This window comes from Cnephaeus nilssonii (assembly GCF_951640355.1).
Source record: "Cnephaeus nilssonii genome assembly, chromosome: 15".
NCBI classification, from domain to species: Eukaryota; Metazoa; Chordata; class Mammalia; order Chiroptera; family Vespertilionidae; genus Cnephaeus; species Cnephaeus nilssonii.
Window position 1 is genome coordinate 17,777,491 of NC_137086.1, and position 25,457 is coordinate 17,802,947.

At 48.8% G+C, this 25,457-nt stretch overlaps 1 protein-coding gene across 3 annotated transcripts in view; it reads left to right on the plus strand.

Moving 5' to 3' along the window:
• Positions 1-25,457, plus strand: part of CRIM1 (cysteine rich transmembrane BMP regulator 1) — a 175,937-nt gene that overhangs the window by 86,866 nt on the left and 63,614 nt on the right. For all 3 annotated transcript variants that reach the window (XM_079792690.1, XM_079792688.1, XM_079792689.1), the window contains 2 exons: positions 14,568-14,689; positions 24,120-24,302. In XM_079792690.1, coding sequence (XP_079648816.1) covers positions 14,568-14,689; positions 24,120-24,302 — 305 coding nt within the window. The remainder of the gene's footprint in view (positions 1-14,567; positions 14,690-24,119; positions 24,303-25,457) is intronic.

The window sequence follows — 25,457 nt, forward strand, 5'->3', positions numbered from 1 at the left end:
TCCCCCTCCACCAGGGGGCAGGTTGCATGGCTCTCCCATTTCAGAGATGATCCTGTCACCTGAGAAGGGCCCTGCCCGGTGAGTGGCAGGGCCAGGCTGTGCTGTTTTAGTACAAGCCACACCAGGCAGCCCTGTCGGTCAGCCTGAGCCCCTCCCCAGCCCCACTCGGAAGGCTTAACAGTCCATGTCCTCTGCTTTGCTTTGTTGTTGTCCTCTGTGAGCGAAGAGCTTGTGAACAAACTGTCCAGCAGCTGAAGAATCCTCCACACATCACGTGGCACCGTGCAGAGAGCACTGGGCTGATGTTGAGCGCTAGCATCCAGGCCCCTTTCTGCATGAACTTGGACACGCCTCTCCCTTCCTCGGGGACTGCTTTCTTGTCTGTGAGAGAGGGAGGAAAAGGTGGGATTTGACGATCGCAAAAGTAACTTCGACCTTTACATTCGTTGACTTTCCCAAACCCATTAGTGGGGGAGGAACCCATGCCGCTGGCAACAGAAGACTGGGAAAGGAAGGAGAAGGAAAGTTTTAGGAAAATCCCAGTGTCTCACAGATAATGGGGAAATACATGATTTGCATAGTGAGAGGAAGGGAGGGAGAAAGACCAAATGAAGTCATGAAAGAATGGTGGTTCCTTTTTTTTTTTTCTTTTTTTCACTGAGAAACCTTAGAAATGGCAAAAAGAAATAAACTATTAGACTAACGATTTAAACCACAGTCATCAGCGCTGGCTGAATTGTAGAGCTGGGTGATAATCCAATAAAATAGATGGCCTGTTATGGTTTTCAAATATACCTGTAAATAGATAGTTCCTTATATAGCAGGTGCAGAGGCGACCTGACCAAAGGCTGGATTCACGTGATAAGGCTTTACTCTTAGAGACTGCTTTCTAACAGAACGTGGCTGTCCCTGCCATGGGCCTGCCTTGGTGGGCGTGCTCAGGGGAGGGGGAGGTGTAGCATTCTCATACCTCCACACGTTGATTGGCATGAACTACGTGCTGTGCTTGGGGCTCCCGGACCCACCTGGGTGCTGGTTTCTTCCAGCTGTACTTTCCCTGAGGTTTTGTCTTTGTCTCTCTTCCCTGTGGACCCCTCTTTATCTAGCTCTTCCATACTCTTCTTGGAGTGTTCTGTATTTCACACTAACTTATACACAAACACATTGACACACAGAGCATTGCCTTCGGGGAAGAGTTTTAGATTCTTTGTTCCTAACTTTGATTGGACCATCACTTTCTTTTTCTCTTAAAATAAAGAGCAATCTGCTGAATTAAGTTGCATGTTCTTGTTTAAGCCTCAGTTTTCTCTCTTACAAGACATGCACCTTCAAAGTCAATTTCCAACTCATACCCTGTCATCTTTCATAATAGCTCCAAACTCGGTAGGTCCAGGGAGTGAAGTAAGATAAAAGGAAGGATGCCAACCCCATTGTAGCTGGGATATGTCAGATATGCAGGCCACAGCCAGAGCATCGGGGAGGGACTCGCCTTCTCTGCAGCGTGCACACGTTCATACTGCTGCTTCACGTGGAAAACCGAGGATGCTTCGTTCCCATTCCTCGGTCCTGGCTTCTGGGTGCGATACCGTGTTTTGATGACGGAATCTCAGCAGATTGCTAGTACGCTGCTTCTTGGGAAGGATACAGATATTTCGGAAAGGAGCTTTCAGGGGTTCCAGAATTCACAGCCTGAAGTTGACTCATACCGGATGAAGCCAGCGGAAAGGAATCTTTGGCAGATAGTCTCTCCCCTTCAGAAGTGCTTGAGTTGAATCGGGAATGAATCTAACCTCAAAAAATACAGTGAGTGAAAACGACGCAGATTGGAAAGGGCTCAGTGAAATGGCAACGAGTCACGGGGGTCTCATGGTAGACAGAGAACACGGGGCTGGGTGTGGGGCACGGCGGTGAATAAGACGGCCCAGGCTGGAAGGAACTCAGCAGCCTAACAGGTAGCACCTCAGCCGGTTCGAAACAGCTTCAGACCTTTGGAAGGTGGTAAGAAGAGAACACACACCAACTGAGGAGCCTGCCCTCGAGAAAATTAATGGACTGGCTTTGTACCAAATAATAAAACCTGAATTTAAGAAAAAGCCATAAAGTAATAATGCCAGCTTTAAGTCCAAAGTCAGAAACCAAGGACCTAAAAAAGAAAACAGAAAATAGCTCATGATAATTTTTCATGTCTTTCCCTCTTTGCTTATACTTTTAGATCGTAGAATCACACAGTTCCCATCGTACTGAGAACTCGGTGGATTTTCCTATTCCTCTGCTCCAGTAACGTCTGAGTCATCCATTGCTTCTGAGTAATAGTCGTGGGGGGGACAGTGTCAAGAGTGCTTTCGCTTCGTTTGCTAACCTACTTACACTTGGGGGGGTTGAGCTTCCCAGAGCTCCTCAGTCAGCTCTTATCTCCAGAGCCTCGGCCCATCCTTCTGCTGGTTGAAGCCTCTAGGAGGGTGCTGGGGGGACAAGGGGTTGAAGATTACACAGGAACACGGGCACATTAGCCCAACCAGGCACATAGGTCAGATCCTGATCCGGAGGGTGGCTTGGAACTGACAGGTGTGTTTTTTGTCATAGCACCGGGAGCACGCCCTAGTTCTTTGAGATGGTATTAAGCTCTTTAGATCATGAGGTAATATGTACTGTAGACCCATATGCTTTTAACATCGTGTTAGGTGATTAAATTACTTGTATAATATCTACTTGAATAGCCAGTGGAAATTGGCCCTAGAGATGCATTTTCAAAAGGACATTATCAAACCTTATAATTAATTATCACGTTCATCTATTCCCAAGACTTTGTCTCAGAGAAGATGGCACTTAATAATAGTTTTCATTTCCTGTGTTTAAACGTCAGTCTGTTGGTAGGCAAATTTCTCTCATTCAGTTCACTTCTTTGGTGGTTTCCTTTCATTTGGATAATTTATCCAGCTGCTTCTAAGGGGAAACGTAACATTATACAATATGTAAAGTATGCATTAGCATAGCACGGATCTCAACCATTTCTCTGACTCCTGACGTGCTATCATGGTAGCGTTCTCTCTTGTTTTTAAACACATGCGGGGGGGGGGAAAGTTTGGAAATGTATTCGAAGCCCTTCTTTCTCAACTAAGAAAAGAACATCTATTCTGTTGCCCTCTGTCACAGTAATTTTTGGCCCAAAAGAGCAAGTCATCTCATAACTAAAAAAGCCAGAGTCTATATTAAACTCCGATGTTTTTAAAACAAAATAGTTGTAGGAATTCCATGTTGTTGTTGGACGTGTCCCCAGATGGAGGAAACTATGCTTTCCTAGAAGTAGAGCCCTTGCCCACTGGAGATGAACTGTCTCCGTGCAGAGACGTTAATCTGTCAGTAATTTGCTTCGTATGTGGAAGCCCTGCGCTCCCTTCCCACACGCCTTAGACCTGTGTTTCACCGTGCGTTTGACCAGTGTCTAGTGTATAGTTTTGTTTTATATGGGTTTCAGTCCTGAAACAAAGCTCAAGGCTCTCCCTATGGCTTCAGTGGCTTACAGTTTGGTCTGAAGGGGCCTGGCCATCCCCAGAGTCCACATACGCGGCCCTCTGACTGTCACTGAAAGACAGCTACTCAGCTGTGAATTTCCATTGCACTCGCGGTAAACTTGGAAAGCAGACTCCTCCGCATGGATCCTACGAACCCTGCCCACCCCCATTGATGTCGTCATCCTCAGGACACAGGCCGCCAGAACCACGGTACCAGACAGCTCTGCAAAAGTGTGTTGTGAAGTTGTCCACATCACAAGTCAGCAAACCTGAAATGTTAAAACCCTCCTCCCCTGGAAATGCCAGACGCACCCCCAAATTCCATAGCATGTGTTTCACTCTTCATTTGCACCTTTACGTTGGGTGGGGGCGGCAGGGCGTTGTGTACACACGGTATGCAGAGGGCTTGGGGTTCTGTTCGCCCCAAGTAGGTATGTAACCGCTTAACTGGGGACCCTGGAGGTCGAGACAGCTAGTTTCTGTAGGACTTCATGCTCAGTCAGTCCAGTGTATCAGACAGACAGCTAGCTGCCTTTTACATAATCTCTTCCTGACTTTGCCCTTGTTTGGAAAGGAAAGAAGTTGTGTCTCATGGCTCTCGTGATGACGTGATCCAGTGCTTTGATTTCCATAGCGAGACCATGGTTTCTTGAAGACTCTTCTGACGCTTCCTAAGACGTTAGGTGGTGTAGTTTTTGATGGTAAGGATGCGCCTTATACAGTGCCTAACCCAGGTAAATAACATGTGCTTTTCACTACATTTATAGACAGCTCACCTGTGGCGAGTCCTAGCATCAGGATCCCATAGTGATTGTGATGTGTCCAGGGAACAAATGGTTGAGTGTTTATCTTGTGCCAGGCGTTGTGCTACCTGCGGGGACTAAGACGTCATCACCAGTGTGAAGGAGCCTGCAGTCCAAAGGGGAGGCGAGCGTGTATAAATCACTAGCACGTAAGCTGCCGCGTGCTTGAGAAGCAGAAGTGTGCAAAAGAGAAAAGAAAGCTCGCAGAGCAAAGGGATCTTAATTCCCATTCGGAAAACTGACAGTTTTGACTTTTGAACTGAATCTTTAAGAATGAGTCAGAGTCCGGCAGATGGAGAAAGAGGAAAGGGCATTCTGGGCTATTGGCGTCATTGCTTTTTAAACTTCTAATATGTTTTGCGACTGAAAACATTCTAATCCCACCTGTCTTTATGATTCGAGAAGAATGAAATTCATGACAGTGGTTTTTCTCCTCAGATGACCTCCTCTTTGCAAGACTGCAGCCCTTGATTAAGATCTTTTCCATTAAAGATGCTTCTCAGTGTGAGATGCAGGATCCCTTAGTGCCCATCCCTGGCCAACCTCTCTAGCCACGTCCCCTGCAGGCCCCTCTACAAGGTCCCCCAGTCCCCTTCCCAACGTAATACGCTCCTGGTGGGCTGAACTATTTGCTCCAGTCTAAGCACACTGCAGCCTTTCTTGTTTCTGTACATTTGACTGGGTTTTCCCCTCTTCCCGGAATGTCCTCCCCTCCACCCCCACGCCTCCCCACTTGATGGACACTACGCAGTCTGTGCCCCTCACACTGCCGGGCACGGGTACACACAGCATCAGCTGTTTATCTGGTCAGAAGTGATCCTTGGGGGTGAGGGGAGGTTTGCCATTGACATGAGGAGCTTCAGGGTTGAGGACGTAGGACAGCTACTGCTGGGTGTGTGCTTCTCCCCGGCAGCCCTCAGCCGCACTGAGGAGGAGGTCATTGGTTTGAGTCACAATTTGCAATTGGCAGCTTTGGGACTGAATTTGACCCCCAGACATGTCTCCTTTTGCCTATTGTGGGGGTGGGGGTGGGGCATCTTTAGATTACTCATCAACACTGAAAAACTGGGAGGCTCCACGTGAAAACCTCGCTTCCCTGGAGCATGTGGAAGGTACAGCAGCACCCCCATGTCGTTTCTATGTGGAAGGAGTAGTGATGCCCCCTGGGAGCAGGGGCCCTCTGGAGTCCTCTGGAGTAGCTCTGCGCTCCAGGATTCCCGCCCAGCTCCTGCAGACTTCAGGTTGGCCGTCTCCGGGCTTAACTAACCTGGGTTGGGGGGTCAAGGGACCAGATGCAAACGCAGGTTAAAGGGGCAGGACGTTTAAAGGCATCATGAGGATGGTGGTTCAGGTAAGCCCCAGGGGTTTGGGGCTGTCTCATTAAGGAGGTACACTTTGGACGAGGCCCAGTCTGAGGAGAGAAGGGAAGGATCGGGGAGTAAGAGGTGCCGTGAGGGTGATGAGTCAGTGCGGGGGAGCATACGCATGAGAGAACTGGGTGAGCCGTTGTGATCAGCGAGTAGGATGTTCCACTTGAAAGAGTTCAGAGTGTTGTGGCCATCGGAGTGAGCGGCTGGAGGGGAGCGGGGGCCAGAGTCACTGGATTCCAAAAATCGGGTGAGGTCAGGGTGATGAAAACGCCCTTCCCACATAGACATGAAGCCTTCCAGCTTAGAATTACATGAAATAGCTAGCAGGCGTTGAATGCTTCTGTGTCCGAGGTGCTTTGCATGTATCCGCTTACTTCATCTACATAGCAGTCCTAGGACATATTTTAATGAGCTTGGTTTTCACATATGGTACAGTTGAGGCTTAGGGAGAGGATGTAATTTGCCCAAGGCCATATGGCTCCTAAGTGGCCAGAACTCAAGTCTAAGGCTGATGTGAGATGGCTTTCTCTGGAAACCCCCTCCCCCACCCATAGGCAATGGGTAGGAGGCAACACCCCCGAGGGAGGGCTTGGCTGACAGGAGAGCAACCACATGGGGCTGCTAGCCAGAGGCCAGCTTGGAGAATGTCCACCTCCCGTCAGCCAGGTGAACAAGTAAGTGGGGGGGGGGGGCAGTTTGCGGTCTCCCTGGAGGCACTGCAAGGAAACAGCATCTTCAGGGCGAACCAGGTGATGAGTAGGAGAGGGTTGAGGGGTGCCCTGTGTGGTGGTGTGATGTTCGGGTGTTGAGAGGTTGTCCACACAGGAAAGGTCGGGAGGCAGAGAAGGCGGCGTGGGAGAGCGAGTCCCGGAAGCAGAGCAGGACTCTGGGATGCACGTTCCCTCGGGGATAGGAGGCCAAAGGGTCCCCACTCTGCACTGATGACAGGGATGAGAGGCCTGGGGCTTGACAGCCCGTGCACCCAAGAGGACACGTGCTGAAAGGCGGCTGTGGCAGCCCTGCTCGGCCCAGCAGGCTCCGGAGGAGCGTTAGCAGCCCAGCAGCAACGCTTTGCTCAGGCTCTCATAGACGCGTCGTCCTGAAGTCACGGTGGTGGTGTTCACCGGCCCCGGGAAGGGGATGGGATAGTCCACATCCCACTTCCCCCCATTTGTGGTTATGTGTTCAACACCTCCCTGAAGGGAAGGCAGGGCCTGTGTGACCCCAGCCACCCTGCAGCTGAGTGCCCTCCTGCACATCCACACTCAGCAAATGGGCACAAAATAATCACCTGCTCACGCGCCAGCGAGTCCCACATTCCAAAGCACGCATATCTTGTGGTGCACTTGGCAATCCTGGCTCCGAACGGAGAATGCCGTATGTTGCTCCATTAAAACTTACTCTCCACATCCAAACCCACTCCTCCTCCTTCCCAGAGTGCACCGTGCCCGTTTCCCCTCCTTTTTCTGACTGGTTTTCCTGCGTCTCTCCCCTGCCCCCTCTCCACCCTCTGAGGCCACCTGGCCCACCGCAGCCTCAGGAAGGAAAGGCCCAGAGCGCATGGCTGGGTCTGGGTCGTGAACAGGTTGTTGGGCTGAATGGAGTGTGGTTCAGGGCGCCTGCCGGGTCCCAGGTGTCCCGTTTTCCTTTCCGCCGGGCCCTGGCGTGTTTCTGTGCCTCTGGTTTTCCTGCCACCAGGATGGGGTCCTGGGGAACGTCCCCAGCCCTCTTCCCCAGCCGGTCACATCCAGGCGGCAGGGCAGGGTGTGCAGCGTGTCACCGCTTTCTCATCGCCACACCCACCACCGTGGGGCGTGGTTCTAGAAGATCATTTTATAAATCCTACAGGAACCATGAGGCTTGCAACTTGCATTTTCCTACAGTTTATACCACTTTTGCTTTTAACTTAGCACCTTAGCGTAAGTTTCCTAAGCCACATCCTAACCTGGAGCGGGGAGCCATAATCACCGACCCCTTGACACAGCTAGGAAGAGGAGAGCGTTGTTATTATTACTAATGCCAGGAAACGCAAAGGAACACTTTGCCTAATAGCCCTCCATTTATACCTCCCCTGTATAAATGCACATCCTCCAATTTCCACCACCCCCACCACCACCTCCCCCCACTCCCCAGGAAAAATGTATCAACACCCCAAAATTCAGAGCGGCTTTGCTGATGCCTCTGAAAGGAAAGTGAAGAATGCACCATTTCTGCCTGAGTGGGCGAAATGCAAGGAGATATCATCTAGGAATTAGCTTGAGGAAAGGGGAAGGAGGTGTGTGACGTAGAGAGTGGTAAATCTCTCCTGGGAGACATGAGAAAAAGTATAACACTAAGAAACGTCCATGGGGAGGAACACAGTTTTCCAAATGGTCGTTTGACCCTCGGGTGGGAAACCCATTCTTTTTGGATGTTTTCTTTGCAGCCTCTTTTTAAAAACATAATACGTTCCTGAAAGAGTTAGTACATGTAATTAGTAGAGAGTACATTAGATTTCATTAAAGTTGGAGCTACTTTTTACAGCACAGGAATGTTCTGTGGGTCATTGTACTTTCCGTTCCGGACAGTTATTTCATTAATACACCGTGTGGAATCCTAGTAGCACAAGTACTTTGCCCTTTTAACTCTGTGTTTATCCTTGTTTCCTGACTAAAAGGAGACCTAACCTCCCACGTGTGGAGAGTGGTTTTGATTTATAGGCAGTGGCTCTCCCCTTTTGAAGGGCTCAGGCACTCCGTTCAGACATGGGATAAAGCAGCGTGGGGAGGCATCGTTTACGGAGGACCCCACAGAGTCGGTTTTTCTTCAGACAAGGGCAGGGATTTGGATGTGCTTGGGGAACGTGAGGAGTCTGATGGTTTGCTGCTTCCTGATTTCCTCCTCTACCCAAGGAGTTAACTGCAGGGGATGTTAGAATAACATTTGACTATCAGCTCTGCATGGCGCCCCCCACGAGGGCACATTCCAGGGCGCCCCTGCGCTTTGCTGAGTGGCATGGGAGTAGCAAAGAGGACTCCTCCGCCCCACGGCCCCTTCTGGCGGTTCCCTATAGTTTAGTATCCTCTGTGGTTTCTCTAGTCCTTCTGGCAAAGCAAACTATTGATTCTTCTACTTAGTAATGAGGCCCTAACTTGGTTATGAAGACAGCCTAGCGATACGAGACAATATGTGGGGCATATTGCTGCTTTCCTGCCTAGCTCGGTCTTCTTTCGTAGGAAAGGAAAACGAGTAGTGGATGTCTAAGTGTGTAAGTATACTTTCCCATCTCCTCCCTTTCCCACCCTCCCCCCTCCAAAAAAAAAGAAAAGAACAAGAAAGCTTCAGAGAGAAGGCCTGTCCTGAGCTGGGTGTGAAGGCCGGGGTTCTTGCTGCCAGGAGGAGACCCGCATGGGGCATGAGGCTGTGGTCTGCTCCGGGGACGGGGTGCAGGCAGTACGTAGGCAGGGATGGGCCAGAATCGGACTGTGGCAGTGATGGGAATGGGGTTGGCAATAAGAGAACCATGGGATTTTATAGTTAGAAGAAAGCTCATTGTGGTCCAACCATCTCGTTTTATGGCTGAGAACACGGAGCATCCCAGAGTTTAAGTGGCTTGCTAGTGGTCACCCGTGTTCAGGGGGCGGGGGGTGGTGGTGATTGTGTTGGATAGTAAATTCAGTCGATCTTTTCTTCACTGCGCCTGACTCACAGGAAGGAGTCTTGATTGTAAATGATCGAGAGCAAATGCTCCAAATCATCATTCTCGTTAAGATGTTCAAACTAGTTGACCTTGGCCTCTTCCGGTGGAAAGTGCAAAGTAAGCTATGGTGACCGAGAGCCTGCACCGGCAGGAGTCAGTTTCTTAGAAAGTGGGTCCCCGATTCCAGCGGGATCCCCTGGAGAGCTTGTTACGCAGGCAGATTGTGGAGCCCTGGCCCCCTCTCGCAGAATAGCAGTCTGTGTTTAGCACTCTGCTGTCCGCATTCCAGACCAACCCCATAGTCTTTCCCTCCACACACTGAGGTTGTACCTATCAGCTCGCGATCTAAAACTGATAAAAATAAAAACTATAAAACCAATGCATGGCCTAATCTCTGACTTATTAGCCATGAAAAAATAATCATTTCAGATTGTTTGGATGCCTGTATCATTCATTGTTTTCCTTGATGTGACAAAGATGTGTCCCCGGCACTAGCGGAATTCACAGGAGAAAAAGTAGGACTTTGATGTTGTGGGATGAGCAGGTACACTCCCAGAGTTCAGCACCCCGGGGTACGTCTGAAGGTCAGAGGAGGGAAAGTTAAGCCTGGCCGCTCCTTGATCAGAGATGGCCTTGTAGAATAGGGGGTCTTAAGTTGTGTGGACTTCACCGGGGCAAAGAAGAGGCCGGGATGTTAGGCGTGTGGACATCTGAGCTGTGGCACAGGGTGATACGGGGCAGGGGTGGGTGGATGGAGTGAATGGCATGCTGCCATTGTTGTTCAGCTGCGGGGCCTAAGGAGGAACCAGTGGAACCTGGAAGCTGCAAGATAAGGAGAGGCCGGACTAGAAGCACCTTGTAAGCTGTGCCAGGACCCTGGCCTCTGGCCTGCCTGGGACTCTGCAGACCAGGGAGCAAACATGAAGCATACATGTGCACTGCCTCTCAGGAGCCTCCTAAGGAAGGGAGTGCCCTCTAGGGGCCGAGATGATTTCTGAGTGCTGTTCATCATTGTTCTTGGGCGCTCAGATGCCCAGTGAGCTGAATCCCTGACCTGTTTGAGGGAGAAAAAGCTTAACCAATCCACCTGGCTCTAGCTGTGATTGCATTATGCAAACATTTATTGATATGCTACCTTGATTGATCATTATCTTAATACTGAGGTTAACGTTAGAGGCTTGATTTTTCTGGCAGATTGCAGATACAGTTTGCTCCTTGTTTAAAAGCCCTCAGCGCATATATTGTATGAGTCTATTTATAGGAACTTCCCAGACTAGGCCAATCCATAGAGACAGAGCATAGACCAGTGGGTGCCAGGGGCTGGCGAGGCTGAGTGGAGAGTCCAGGGTTTCTTCTCGAGGTGATGGAAATGGTCTGAAATTAGGTAGCGATGATGGTTGCCCAACCCTGTGAGTATAATCCACCGAATTAACACACTTAAAAGGGGTGAATTTTATGCTATGTGAGTTTCATCTCAATGCTGTTATTTAAATTTTTTTTATTTTTGTAGTTTTATTTATAATTTGAGCTCTCAGCACTTCTGCTTCAAGGTATCATGCCTAGCGTACTTTTTTTTTAGTTCACAATATAGAAATCTCACTGCTTTCCTTCTCACTTTCTTTTGTTTTGTTTAGTTAATATTGTCCCCCGTTTACTCATCTCCTGTTCTGTTTCATCATTAAAAAGTATTTCTTTAACGAATCTACATGGTAGATCCAAAGAGAGCTTGTGGGAAGACGATTATGTAGTCGCCACAAAACAGTGGGAGGAGGGCCTTGAAAAAGTGCGGAGTTATTTGAGGCTGGCCTAGAAAGACAGATGGGATCTAGACAGACAGCTGGAGAGGAGGGGGTGGGGAGAGGGACTGGGCAGTGCAGCCAGGGCTGGTTTGGAGAATAAAAATGTGGCTGTAGCGTAAGGAAAATGAAGAGAAATACTGGGAGAGAGAGATTGGGGAAACCGGTATGTGAGCCTGAGGGTGTTGAATGCAAGGCTGAGAAGTTGAGCAACCAAGTGAGGAGTAACTGAAGATTTTTTGACTACGAAGTACAGGCGCTGAGCCGTAGGATGGAGATGGCATAGTTTTGGGAAAGGAGAGTTTTGGGTGAGTGGGGACCAAGTTAGAGCCTAGACTTTGAGGTGGAGGGAGGGTTTCAAACGTGAAGGGTAAGGGTGACATCAATTTAATAAGCGTCTCTCTCTTCCTCGAGTTAGTCTGCTGTCCCTCCCACTAATCCACGTTTTCTCCATCCCCTTGCTTGCTCTTTATTCAGGCATTGGGATAAAAGGTAGGAGGAAGATAGCGGGGGAGGGGAGGGGGGGGTGCAAAAAAAAAAAGAATAAAAATGAAGAGAAAAGTTGGTGAGGACAAGGTATAGTTTGCATGCTTCAGTTCTGTAATTCAGCGTTTCCTTTTCGTGACTTGATAGAAAAAAATCTAGTCTCTTCTAGTGAAAAACACAGGACAGGAGGTCGTCTTTACTTTCATCTGGAAAAGGGAAGCATGCCTGCCTCCCGTGCTGGGAAACCAGAGAATCCGGGATAATTAATCCTTTAAAGAATACATTGGACTCACCTAATTTGTAGACATAATAAATTTCCTTGGCAGATGAGGGTCCTGGTGGCGTCCCCCATTTGTTACCTGACAGAGTAAGTGTAGACATAAGGTAACGCATGCCTGCTGCATTCTGCTGAACTATGTGAAATTGCTATTCACCTCTTTTTCGGCCTGCAAAAAACTGGCTGTTCCATAACGTTTCAACCCCAGAGCTCGTTGCTTGATAGTTACCTGCCATGAGTCCAGACTTTCACCTTTCCTCAAGAATTTTTTTGTCTATATCAAGGTGCTCATGATCTTTAACATCTGCAAAGTCTCAAGTTCAGGGGAAGCTGTGAGAAGTCGAAAGGAGGCAACAGGTAGGGAGAGCTTGCCCAGGGAGATGCAGAGAAGGGGACGGTGCCGGGAGGAGGCCAGCAAGCAGAAGCCGGGATATGCAGTCCTTGGACCTTTCCCATGCAGTCCCTCTGGTTTAGAAGTGAAGCTTCAGCAAAAGGGTCTCCCTTTTCTCAGTGGGTTCGAGGGCAGTTTTGTGCAGTGTCAGGTCTTCTGAAACATGCTGGTGACACCGGACAACCGAGGTGAGTCTCTAGGAAAACAAGAGATACTTGAATGCTGGGACCTGGATCAAACCTTAAAGGGCAAAGAGAGGACGCAGAGCCACTTGGTCATGGTTCTCAGGTCGGTGTGATTTCTGACAGCCCAGCAGAGAGCCAGGCACATAAGGGCACATACTGTTCAGTAGAAAGGTCCCTGAGGGGTTGAAGGACAACATGGTGAAGGCACATTTTCTTGGTTGCTTGTCTGCTCTTTGGAGTTTAAATTAGAATGATTAGGCAAGAATGTGAATCCCAGCTGTTCTGGTAGGACTCTCTCGTTATAATCACATCCAGATATTGGGATCTGGGTGGGGCCTCCCAGTGATTACAATTTACGTAATCATTTTAATGTAAACAGTTTATTGCTACTGGACTATCGCAGTACTATGGTTACGTGCTTAATGCTGCAGGGGCGGGGCACCTAAAAATGAAAGACGCAAGGATAACCCTGCTAGGGACTAAAAGCCCAGTTCGTATTGACTCGGTCCTGTAGGTGGTGTTCCTGTAGGAAGACAGATTATACTTGGAGAGCTCCCAGCTCCACTCACGGAAAGCAGGCAGACGTTCCTTTTAAACCATAAGCAGAAATACCATTGCAGCAAAACCCTAATTATCTAACACCCGCTTCCCCCAGGAATCCAGTGTAGCCGTCAGCCCCACGGAAGAAGCCTGAGATGCCGGCCTCGGTCTTCCACACCTTCCCGGCGGCTTGAATGGTCTTTGGTGCGGATTTTAACTTCCCTTTGTTTCCTTCTAGTTCCGCCGTTCCCTAGTCATGCAGTTAAACCTCTGGACCTGATACTGAGGTTCTCGCGGACTCCAGGAGTATTTTAATGTATTAAAGATCCGAAGAACGATAGATGAGCACTGTAATCCCTGACCTGAGAAGGGGGTAAACCGGAGTTCATGAATGTGCTCCTAGGCCCTCCCTGCCGGCAGCGTTACCTTCTCCTCTTGCCCCCACCGTAGGGAAACACCCACACACTTCCTGTAAGGTGTCTCCTCTGAGGAGATCTTCCTTTCACTGCCGTCCACCTGGGACCCCCCTTAGCCATCCTCTCCACCCTCTGACCATGCTTGCGCCCCCGGAGATTCCAGGGCCGGGCTCCCTGCTCCTCCCCTGGATCACGTTCGCACCCTGACGCCCGGCTGCTGTGCGCTGCTCCTTCCTGCCTCCTGTTTCCTTCCCTCAGACCAGCAGGCGGTGGGCCACGGTCCTTTCTCCTCTGATGGTTACCTGCCGCTGTTTCCCTGTGTGTAGGCCAGTCTCACAGCAGGCGTTGAAGTTGTGGGTGCGAGCCCGCAGAGCTAGCTTCGGGCCCTCGGGCACCTCATTCGTGCAAGTAGTGAGGAAGGCACACTCAGCGTAGACGACCCCAGATTAAGACTGTCCTCTTCCAAATAGCATCACACAGCCCCCCCCCCTTACAGAAGCTCAGGCCCTTCACATAGAAAGAGCTGCTCAGCCTCCAGTGAGAGTCTGGTAGACACAATTACAAATTAATTAGTGTGGTGAGGGTGCTACTGGACACACAGAAAAAAAAAAAAGGAAGAAAGAAAAGAAAAAAGACTGGAAAGCCAATAACTTCATAGTTGAAAGGAGAGCCAGAAAAACCTCTGGAAAATACCTACAGGTCAGCAGCAGAGCAGCAGCCTGGCACTGGGGAGCCCGCCTCTGCGGTGACCCAGCCGGCCCCGGTGATTGATGGGGTAACACAGTGCACGCCCATAACAATGGCCCTGAGTCCTCAGCAAGATGTTAATGCTCAATACGGTCTCGTTAAATAAGAAACAAAGTCATGCATTTATTTGGGAATATTTCTGTCAAAATGGTAAACATTTGAAGTCTGGGTGTGTGTTACGTAGATGAGCCTTAGTTCTGTGGCATGCAAATTACGTTGGAGCCCCTCCCGCCTCCCCAGGGACACCGGACCCACAGGAACAGGGTCATCCCGTGGAGTTCGCTGGCCACAGCCACTTTGTGGTCTCCCCACTTCTGTGTTGTTGTTTATTCATGGGGTTTTCCTTCCCTTTTCTTTGGTTTCAGATGCGAGTGTCTCTCTGGCTTATGTGGTTTCCCCGTGTGTGAGGTGGGATCCGTTCCCCGCATAGTCTCCCGTGGCGATGGGACTCCTGGAAAGTGCTGTGATGTCTTTGAATGTGTTAATGGTACGTGGGGTCTCTTGTTCTCAGAGCGTGGACATTGGTGCCGGAGGAGGAGGAGGAGGGAGGGTTCCATCCAGCCGGTTCTGCCTTTGATCGGGCAGGGGATATACACAGGGACTTGCTGACAGACGCTCCCTCCCAAAGGAGGTTTGGTTATGGTCCCTGCGAGCGGTAAGGGGCATTAGGGAATGAATCATCATCCCAACCACCAGAAAGAGAATTTTGGAAATGTAATAGCAAATTGCGTGGAGCTGTCATACTCTGCAGTTTCAGGAGCACGGCAATTTTAGGATTTAAAAAAACAAAAAAAGAAGGAGAAGATCATAGACCCTGTGATGAACTTGCTCCTGTCATCCTTCCCTCCTCTCATGGCCGCCAGGAGGCAATGGATGGAACTGACACCCAGGGGAGCAGCCGCAGTTTGAAACAGAAAAGACATTGTTCCCCCAGGCTCACATTTTTCTGCTTAGAGAGGACATCTCTGGCCGGTGCTTGGTCGCTGGCATTGGCCTGCTTTCAGTTCGAGTCCCGTGGCCCAGAAACAGGGTTCTCCGGTCACAGGATTCCTTCCAATAGAATCCACCTCTCCCTTTCACCTTGCGTGAGAGGGCTCGGTGTTTGGGGACGGGGCGTCCATTGAATTTAGATGCTGGAAGAAAGGGGAACCTAACACAAGCCCCTCCATCAGGATTTCCAGAAGAAACCCACAGAGTGAAACTCCAGGGAGACGTCAGTAATTGTAGCGCATTGCTTCGTCAATACCTAGACTCAGCAAGGAACATGAAGGTGGACTGGGACACAGGCATCAGAATTGCACAGACTGACACCTATCATGCCTGCCCATAAGAAATCAGCTCAGAAGGTGGTCCGCCCTCCCCCTAGCCTCCCCTCCCCCACAAGAAAGGTTGCAGGACAGTTGAGTCCTGTTCCCTTGCGCCCCGTAGTTTTTCAGTCCGGTGGTCGCATATTGTTTTGTTTTGCTTTGAAGAAATACTTGCAAGGTGGCTTTGTGGTTGAGAGAGAACAGAGACAGGAACCAAACGACCTCAGTTTCCACATCTGTAGAATGGAATGAACGACCGTAAATTGAGGTTTTACACGTGAAGCACTTGGAATTGTCCCTCAAGAGCAAGCAGCCTTGTTATGTTGCATTCCCACCTCCTGTTCACATCCACAGACACTGTCCTGGACATTCCAGGGAATAGAGGAGGTGGGGTGAGCTTCCTGACCTAAAGACCTTTTAAATTATGACCTCACGTGCAGAAAAGGTCCCCTGTGCCTCCCTCCATCCCTCTCTCCTCGATGCTTCTCCATAGCCCTACAGTCATGCAGCCAGGAGCAGTGTCTGCTAAACAGCAAATGGCCCCGCAGACTCGATTTCTCTGGCGCCACTGCGGTTTAATTGGTTGTAGGTGCTTTTCTGTGGGTATTTAACTCGTACCATTTGAGATGGAAATAGTAGCTCCTGACCCTGGGCTCCCAGCATCTCAGATGTGCTCACCACCCTGCAAGTGTGGCGTCTGTCTCTCACTCTGGAACCCGAGCTGCCAGAGGCCGGCAGTCTGTCCTTGCAGTCTGTCCTCGCGTCTGGGCTACTAGCACACCGTCTGCCTCACGCAGGGCACCCAGGTTTAGTTGGGTGGGTGCGTGAGTGACCTGACTCAGACCATCTTCGTTCCCTCCACAGGGGGGCTGCTTTAATGCCAGCCCACAGAGGGGTTCGTTTGTGGGGGTCCTCCATCTTCTGCCCGACACTTTGAGCTTAAGTCATTTGTCCCCTGGAACCGTGGTTGGCAAACTGTGGCTCGCGAGCCACATGCGGCTCTTTGGCCCCTTGAGTATGGCTCTTCCACAAAATAACCACGGCCTGGGCGAGTCTATTTTGAAGAAGTGGCGTTAGAAGAAGTTTAGGTTTAAAAAATGTGGCTCTCAAAAGAAATTTCTATCGTTGTACTGTTGATATTTGGCTCTGTTGACTAATGAGTTTGCCGACCACTGCCCTGGAAGTCCCAGCTCTGGTACACAGTTCGCTGTGGTGGCCCCTGGGTGGCCTCGCTTCTTCCCTTGCCTCTTGGATGTAGGAACCCAAGCCTCGTGCCTTTCTTCTCTGGAAGTGGACCTTACGTCTCGCTCCGATATGACGTGACTCGGACAGCTAGTGAACACACCCCCACCTCAGTGGCCTGGGCTCACCTCCGGGGCCTGCCCTGTGTAGAGCCCCACTTTTTAAAAGTCTCTGAGTTCAGGAACAGGCCGTGCCAGCTGCCAGGAGGAGATGTTGAGACGACAAAGCACAGTCACAGTGTTTCCAGGACTGCCTCTTCTTGCCATCATACGCTTGTTGGGTGGTCTTCGTCTTTCCTCTTGTCCTGCTCTCAGCGTCTCTGTTGCTCTAGTAATCATTCATGTGTAGATGAGAGTAGAAACTATAATACTGTGAAGAGTCATAGTCCTGCTGAATACTGTTTACGGACATTCCGTCTCAAAAATCTGTCTTTGACTTCTTTAGACATATATAAGCACATTATGCACACCTGCCTTGCACACCCACAGCATACACATAAACACACACACTCGTATGTGTGTGGATGTTTATTTGCCACCTTGTGCCCCAGGAAACTAAGAAAAGCAGAGGTCTAGTGTGTGTGTGTGTGTGTGTGTGTGTGTGTGTGTGTGTGTGTAAAGCCTTGTTTATCCACAAAGGATTTAAGGCAACCTTACAATGAGAATAGGTACAATAACGTGGTGGTAAAATATGAGTGAAAAAAGAGAATCGGAACCATAGCTTAGTACATAAAGGCTAAAAGTGAAAGGCAGAAAGAAAGGTCCTGCAAGTAAGCGGGCCGTGAGCATCCTACCTGTCCAGCTGCTGGAGTTCAACTCCAGGCAGGCTCCCGACCTCCTGGCCGCCGCAGTGAAAAGGGAGATGGAGTCAGGCCCGCTGGGCAGGGCCATGCTCTCCTCATACGGAAACTGGAGAAGATGCCATTGGTGTTGTGCTCCGTGGCTCTAACACCAGTGCAGAGACCGGTTTCCTGTGGCTCCTCTTCTCAATAAAAACAAAAGCAGACGAGGAATATGCAGCTCAGGGAAAGCAGTTCTCAGAGGTCATTTGGACGCACAGCTGGAACCTAGATGCCTGTGGCATCGTCTCTCGACGTGGAGATTTCCCGGCACGGAGGAGTAGATGTGGCGCCAGCCCAGCTCCGAGGGCGGCGGGTGACAGTGGAGCAAACCCACACGCAGAAACCGAGGTCACAGGGCTGTGCTCCGTTCCCGAGCTGCCACCCAGATGACCCATGTGCTTACGTTATTTTGTGTGTGTGTGAAAACACAAGGTGACAAAATGGTCACAGAGAATTCAGGAGCTCCCGAGCTTCGAAAACATTCGCCCGGACGAATAGATGGACAGAACATCCTCTGTAAACATCACCTCCCTTTGCGGTTTGGTTTGGTTTGGTTTGGTTTGGTTTTGGCGGAAGGCTGGGAGGGTTGCCAGCCAGATAGTGACAGGTTGTGACTGCTCTTCCCGGACGAGGGCCGAAGGCAGGGCTCGCGGGGTGTTGGTGAGCGAGAGCCCTGTTGTTTAGAAACCAAAGGAGCAGATGGTGTGCTTGAGCCGCTTTTGTGTAAACGTAGACGTCATCAAAATCATCACCTACAGGGTGGTTTTCATAGCCGGGGTGGAGCAACCCCAGGCATCCTTCAAAGACCGGTTCTGGGTCCGCTCCAGCCCACAGACAAGCGTTCATCGCCCGTCACCGGGCTGAGTGACAGCCTTCCTCTCAGAGGGTGTGCGCTCTCGATTCTGTCCCGGGGCACCCTGGTGTCCCACCCTGGCCCACCTCTGTCGTCCCTGGGGGCATTAGGATTGGAAATCTCAGGGGCCCAATGTGAAATACCATTTGGTGCCTGAGATATGACCAGTGGTCCACGGTGCACGACAACCATCTAAATAAAACAGGACATTTTGGTTTGAGGGTCATAGCTAATCCCTGACTCTTCCGGCCTCAGAAACGACCACGTAAAACGGAGCCATCACAGGAGAACCTTACCCAGTCAGCGTGACCCGCCTGCAGAATTTTGGCCTAGAAAACTCAGACCTGAAGTCTGTTAATAAGGAAATGAGTGCAGAAACATCTACTGAGAAACCATCGCCTGTCTAGCAGTAATGCTCAGTAATGTTTCTGGGCACACACTGTTTTCTTCGGAGTAATGGAAAGCATATGGCATTTTGAGAGAACATAGTCGACCTCATATGCATGTATTCCTGGGGCCTTATCAAGCTCGTGTTGCTTAAGAGTGATACAGTATTTAGCAGTTCTTTATAAGTATTGTTCCCTTTTCCCTTATCCCAAAAGACTATCTGCTTGGCGTACTCTAGCACACCAAATCCCTTCCCCCACAGGGGGAAAGAAAGGTTTTTATCCATGAACCCAGTCTTTGTGAGCATTTGTTTGCTGTTGACCTGCAGAGACATTTTCGGAGGTTGCTCATCTGTGAACACAGTGGTCTCTCTTTTGGCTTATGACGTCCACCCACTTGACTTCCTGTTCGGCTCACCCCCGGGAGCTGAGAGCAGAGGCGAGGCACTAGCCGTGTTCTGCTGGGAGACTGAAGAGAACAAGCAGCGCTGTATCCCTTTTGGGTTTATTCACTGCTGATAGGAAGTTCTGCATTTTAGCCTTCCCTTCGTTAAAATGGTATCCCTCTCACCAGCTGCCAATCAGCGTGACTTGGCAGGCAGTCCAGGCTATTGACAGTCGGTACCACCAGGCTGGCTCTCCTTCCGGAGTTCTGGAATATAGTAAAGAGGGAGGAGGAGGTCTCGGAGCTGGGAAACAGCATTTAACTGGGCAGACACACAACACGGAAAGTCGCTGAAAAGACACCTTGTGTGCATCTCTGCAATGAAGAGGACGGAGGACGGAGCGAATTACTGCTGCTTTGCAGTATTTTTTCTTCTCCGCAGCCATTTAAGTGGCCCTCCTGTACAGGCCCTCCTGTCTCCACGCTGGCTGCGGTTCGCACCCTTCCCCGACAGGTGAAGGCGTGACTGGCTGCTGCTGCTCAGAGACCACAGCCGCCTCTTGGGCATGCACTTTCCTGAAGAGCCTCTACAGCTCTCAGCATCAAACAGCCATTTCATTATGTTGTGTGATTTTATTTTTTTCATCCTAAGGGATTGACCAATGTGTTTTCTAGGCCGTGTTTTTGGGGACTATCCATGCCTCCAAATCCCACTCCCTTGCCCTCTGGGCATTTGCTAGTGAAACCTGACTGCCCCAGGCCCACCCTCCTGCTTACGATTCTGCATGCCTCACCGTCAAAATAGCTTCCTTGGACCCGCTGTGTCCCTTGCCAGAATCTCCCCCCCCCCCCCCCCCAACTTCAAATCTTACACCCAGGCTTGGGGCTTGGCTTGTGGCTTCACGTGGCAGATGCGGTTGATGAATGCAACTAAGGAATAACTAGTGATGGGTTGATAAACGTTTTTCTTTCGTTTGACTGGATGCTCAGCATTGTGTGGGGGTGCAGTACGTTGCCCCCACTCCCCACCCCTCTCCACCCCGGGCCAGATTTCATTGTAAAAGCACCCCATGTCATATTTTGGAACTTATGGCCTAACTGCCTAGTTCCTTCCTATCTCAGCCCAGATTTTGTGGCTAAATGTATAAAGATAAATTCTGAGCCAAGAGACGATTTCTTTTAGAATAACGTTAATTTTCTGGGGGAAAAAAAGAAGAAATATTACATCCAGCAAGCACTGGGGAAGAGGTGAAACACATTCACAGCCTGTGTCAACAAACACACACAGCTCAGCTCTGACTACTTGGGTGACTTTAGGCGAGTCACCTAATCTCTTTACATTTCACTTTCCTCATTGCAGAAATGGCTGCTCATACTTGTTGTGTCTTCTCCACAGGATTGTTATAAATGAGAAAGTCATTGTCCTTAAGTACCTCACAAATGTAAATATACTCAAATTAAAACGCAGTGAGAGTCTGTTTTGGACATGCGAGGTGACGTGTTAAGAAATGATGTTGGACAGATGAGCCCATGGGAGACGTGTGTCTCATAATCCGGTTTTTCTCACCTTATTAAGCAGGGCGTGTTAGCACAGGAGACGTTCCTCAGCTTGGGAGGGTTTTCGTGGTTCCAGATTTACTGAAACACGTACCATGCAATTCATTAAGTGAAGTTGTACAATTCCGTGTGTTTTTTTAAAATGTGTTCACAGAATTGTGTAATCATCACAATCAGTTTTTAAAACACTTCCATCAGCCCATTTCCCCCGACCCTTGGGAATTCATTAAGCAGGCCCTCCCTGTTTCCTCCCAAAGCCCCCAGCCCTAGGCAGCTAGTAATCCACGTTTCTGGCTCTGGGGATGTGCCTCTTATGGGCATTTCCCATAAATAGTTTATACAGTAGCTCATTTGTGACTGGCTTCTTTCACTTAATGTCTTCAAGGGTCATTGGTGTTAATAGTATGTGTCAGAACTGCGTTCTTTTCTATGGCCAAGAAATATTTCATTGTATGCATATAGACCACATTTTGTTTATCCGTGCATCGGATGGTGGGCATGGAGGCTCTTTCCTTTTTATTTCCGGGGGGGCGGGGAGGCGGCTCATGTCACTGTGAACGTTTGTATACAAGTTTTCATGTTATATATTTTCACTTCTCCGGGGCATATACCTAGGGGTGGAGTTGCTGGGTTATATGGTAACTCTGAATTGAGTATTTTGAGGAAGTGCCACGCTGGTGTCCAGAACAGCTGCCCCTCTACATGCTCACCAGCATGTGGGAGAGTTCCAATTTTTCTACGTCCTCATCAGAACTTGTCACTATCTCTATGTTTTTTATTATGGCCATTAAGCACGCGCAGGGGTGTCTCACTGTGACTTGGGTTTGTATTCCCTAATGACGTGACGTTAACCATCTTTTCATGTGCTTGTTGGCCATTTCTGTATCTTATTTGGGACAGTGTCTGTACAGATGTTTGCTCGTTTTTCAGTTTGGATTATCTTTGTATTGATGAGCTATAAGAGTACTTCATATATTTTGGATGCATCTCCTTTATATGACTCGCATATATTTTCTCCCATTTGCGGGTTACCTTTGTCCTTTCTTGATGGTGTTCTTTGAAGCACAAAAGTTGATGAAATCCAGTTTAACTCCTTTTCTCTTTTGTTGCTTGTGATTTTGGTATCATATCTAAGAAACCATTGCCTACTCCAAAGTCACAAAGATTTACTCCTGTTTTCTTCTAAGAACTTTATAGTTGTGGCTGTGACAAGAAGATCATAGCTCTAATGATTCATCTGGAGTTAATTTTTTTATACGATGTGATTCATAGTGGATCATTCTCATTTTTTCCCATGTGCATATCCGTTGTCCCAGTACCATTTGTTGACAAGAGAGTTCTTTCCGTCAATGAATTGTCTTGGCACCCTTGTCAAAAGTCAATAAATGTAGGTAATTAATTCCAATGAACTATAAATCTGTTCTTACGTCAGTACAGCACTACCTTGATTGCATTGTAGTAGGTGTTGAAATCCAGAAGTCTGAGTCTTCTAGCTTTGTAGTAGGTCTTCAGATCAGAAAGTCTGAGTCCTCTAACTTTGTTCTTCTTTTCAGTATTGTTTTGGCTATTCTGGGTCCCTTACATTTTCATATGAATTTTAGGATTGGCTTGTACTTTCTGCAAAAGAACTAGCTAGTGATCTCTGATAGGGATTGCATTGACTGTGTATATCAGTTTCAGGAATGTTATCATCTTAACAATAGTATCTTCCAATTCATGAACATGGGATATCTCTCCATTTGATTAAGCCTTCTTTTGTTTCTTTAAACAATGCTTTATAGTTTTCAGAGTACAAGTTTTGCACTTCATTTATTAAATCTGTTACTAAATACTTTATTCTTTTTGATGCTATTGTGAATGGGGTTGTTTTCCTAACATCATTGCCAGATTGTTCATTGCTAGTGTATAGATATACAATTTCTTTCAGTTGCAATTTTACCCTGGAATTTCATTAAAGTTGTAAATTAGTTTTGATAATGTTTTAGTAGATTCCTTAGAATTATTTTCTTTTAGATACAAGATCACGTCATTTGTAACTAGAGTTGTTTTACTTCTTCCTTTCCAATCTAGATTCTTTTTATTTCTTTTCTTCCCTAATTGCCTGTGAGAACCTCCGATACAATGTTGAGAAGTAGTGGTGGTGAGAGTGGATATCATTGTCTTATTCCTGATCTTAGGGGGAAAGCCTTTAGTCTTTCACTAAGTATGACGTTAGCTGTGAGTTTTTCAAAGATGCTGTTTACCAAGTTGAGGATGGTCTCTTCTATTCCCAAGTTATTGAATGTTCTTATCATAAAAGGGTATATGATTCTGTCAAGTGATTTTTCTGTGTCATTGAGTTGATTGTATGGATTTTTTGGTCCTTTATTCTGTTGACATGTCATACTACATTAATTGCCTTTTGGATATTAAACCAACGTTGGATTCTTAGAATAAATCCCCCTTGGTCATGCTATTTAATCATTTTTATATGTTACTGGATTCAGTCTGCGAGCACTTTTTGAGGATTTTTATATCTATATTCACAAGAAATACTGGTCTGTAGTTTTCTTTTTCTTGTGATATCTTTGTCTGGTGGGAGTTCTTTTCACTCACCCAGAATTAGAAGATAGGAATGAATTTAGAGTGAGTTTTTCAGGGCAGAGAAAAAAATTTGAATAATTGTTGTCATGATGAGAATTCTACATGCAGGACAAGCAGTGCTTAGCAGAACACGTGGAACGTCCCCAAGGTTTCAGTTGAAGAGCTGCATTTGCTAAATGTGTGACTTCAGCCAATTACCTAGGATCCCTTCTAAACTGGTGGTAACAGCAGGTTTTGTTACTGGGATGTATAAAGTAAAGCATATAGAAAGAGTTTTGTTAATGCCAAGCACGATTAAAATTACAAATTCCTTAGCCTCAGAGAGAGAAAAGAGAACACGGAAGGGGCAGAAGAAGATCGCCTCCAAAAAGACCTAGGTAAATTTTTGAGGCAGAGCATGGTTTAACAAAACAGGTGTGATCCCTTTAAAGGACAGATGGGTGATGTGAGCGTTGTGGTCCCGTGGTTCCCTTTATTTCAAGTGTGTTTGTGTGTGGGGGGGTGGGAGGGTGGGGGTTCAGTGTAGATTTCCCTAAGGGGAATTTCTATTCCTTGGGGCAAAGCGATGACAATGTGTTTTGTGTATTTTACTTTACATTGCTTTATTGCTGTTACAAAAAAAATTATATCGAGTTTAGCAAGTCTTCATGAGTTATAACCCCCTGCTAAGAGACAGATCTTTCTAGAGGCTGTTTGAGAAACATACAAGAACCCTGCTCGGAAGGGACTCTGAGTGTGCCCTGTTTGTCTGAACTCCCTCCAGAAACAAAGCCAGCCTGCGTCTTCAACAACGTGGAGTACAACGACGGAGACATGTTTCGCTTGGACAAGTGTCGGTTCTGCCGATGCCAAGGCGGCGTTGCCATCTGCTTCACTGCCCAGTGCGGGGAGCTGAACTGCGAGAGGTACTACGTGCCCGAAGGGGAGTGCTGCCCAGTGTGTGAAGGTGAGGCATACGCGTCTTCCTGGCTCAAAACGGGCCTAGTTCCGTCTCACCCCCAAGGAGAGGGTTATTGCAGGGGTTCCCTTCTCAGGACACTGAGCTCTGTCTTTTAGGAGTTGTCAGTGCCACATAGACTGTGGAAATACCCCGCCCCAAAGGAAGTTGTGCCCTGGGGGTAGACGGCAGGTCACCTGTCTCCAGGGGGCATCAGAGATTTCCCGGGAGTGCTCGCAGCTCCTCCCCTGCGTCCCCACAGTTCCTTGGCAAGTCCTGGGGACCCTCTGCTCACTGTGCTCTAGACTTCACTCCTGCTCTTCTGGGATGGCTCAGCTAGGGCAGGTGCAGCCCTTGTCACCCACAGTCTCAGCCAGCTCAGAGCGGAGCTCACCCCGGTCCTTTGCATCACCCACGCCCTGCCAAATGGGACCAGGACCCTGCTGCTCCCCCTCCTTTGAGGCTGTGTGGAGGTGAACTCGGGGTCCTTTGTGGCATGGTGGTGGCAGCCGAGTATCAGGTGTGGCCCCGGACAGAAGGCTCTCAGGAGCCTGCTCTGTGTTCCCTTCTTCCCCCCAAGAAGTAACCGTTCCATGTTCCCCACCAGGCGCCGCCCTCCCATGGCTGCTGTTCAGAAATAATAAACATTTCAGGATGATAACCCTGAACTTCATTTACTGCAACCCATGCCTCTTAGGGATTAGGATGCGAAAGTTCAGAAAAGTAGCCACTGGTCGGAGTCTGCAGTGAAGTCAGGAACACCACGCCCTGCCTGCCTGTGTGTCTGGTCTGTACGCACGCCTCTGTCCCTGGGTAGGAAGGTCAGCGAGCCTGCTGGTCCCAATGGACCGCAGCCTTCAGTCTGCAGCGGGACGTGTCCGTCTCGTCTGACACAGGAAGTGGGAGGACCGGGTGCCATGCCATGTGACACGCTCTCCTCTGTTTTCCTAGAACGCTTTTCGATGTTTGAGCGATATTTAGCACACCATATCGAAGATCTGAAAACGTTTAAAGTACGCAAACCGCATCGCTCACACCGAACAACGGTTCATAGCAGCGAAGTCCTTTCCCCTAGTAGACACTATCTGAGCCAACATGGGAGAAAGGTGGTTCACTTTTTAGGTGCCGTTGGGATTTTTAAAAATCACATCAAACTTTGACCCG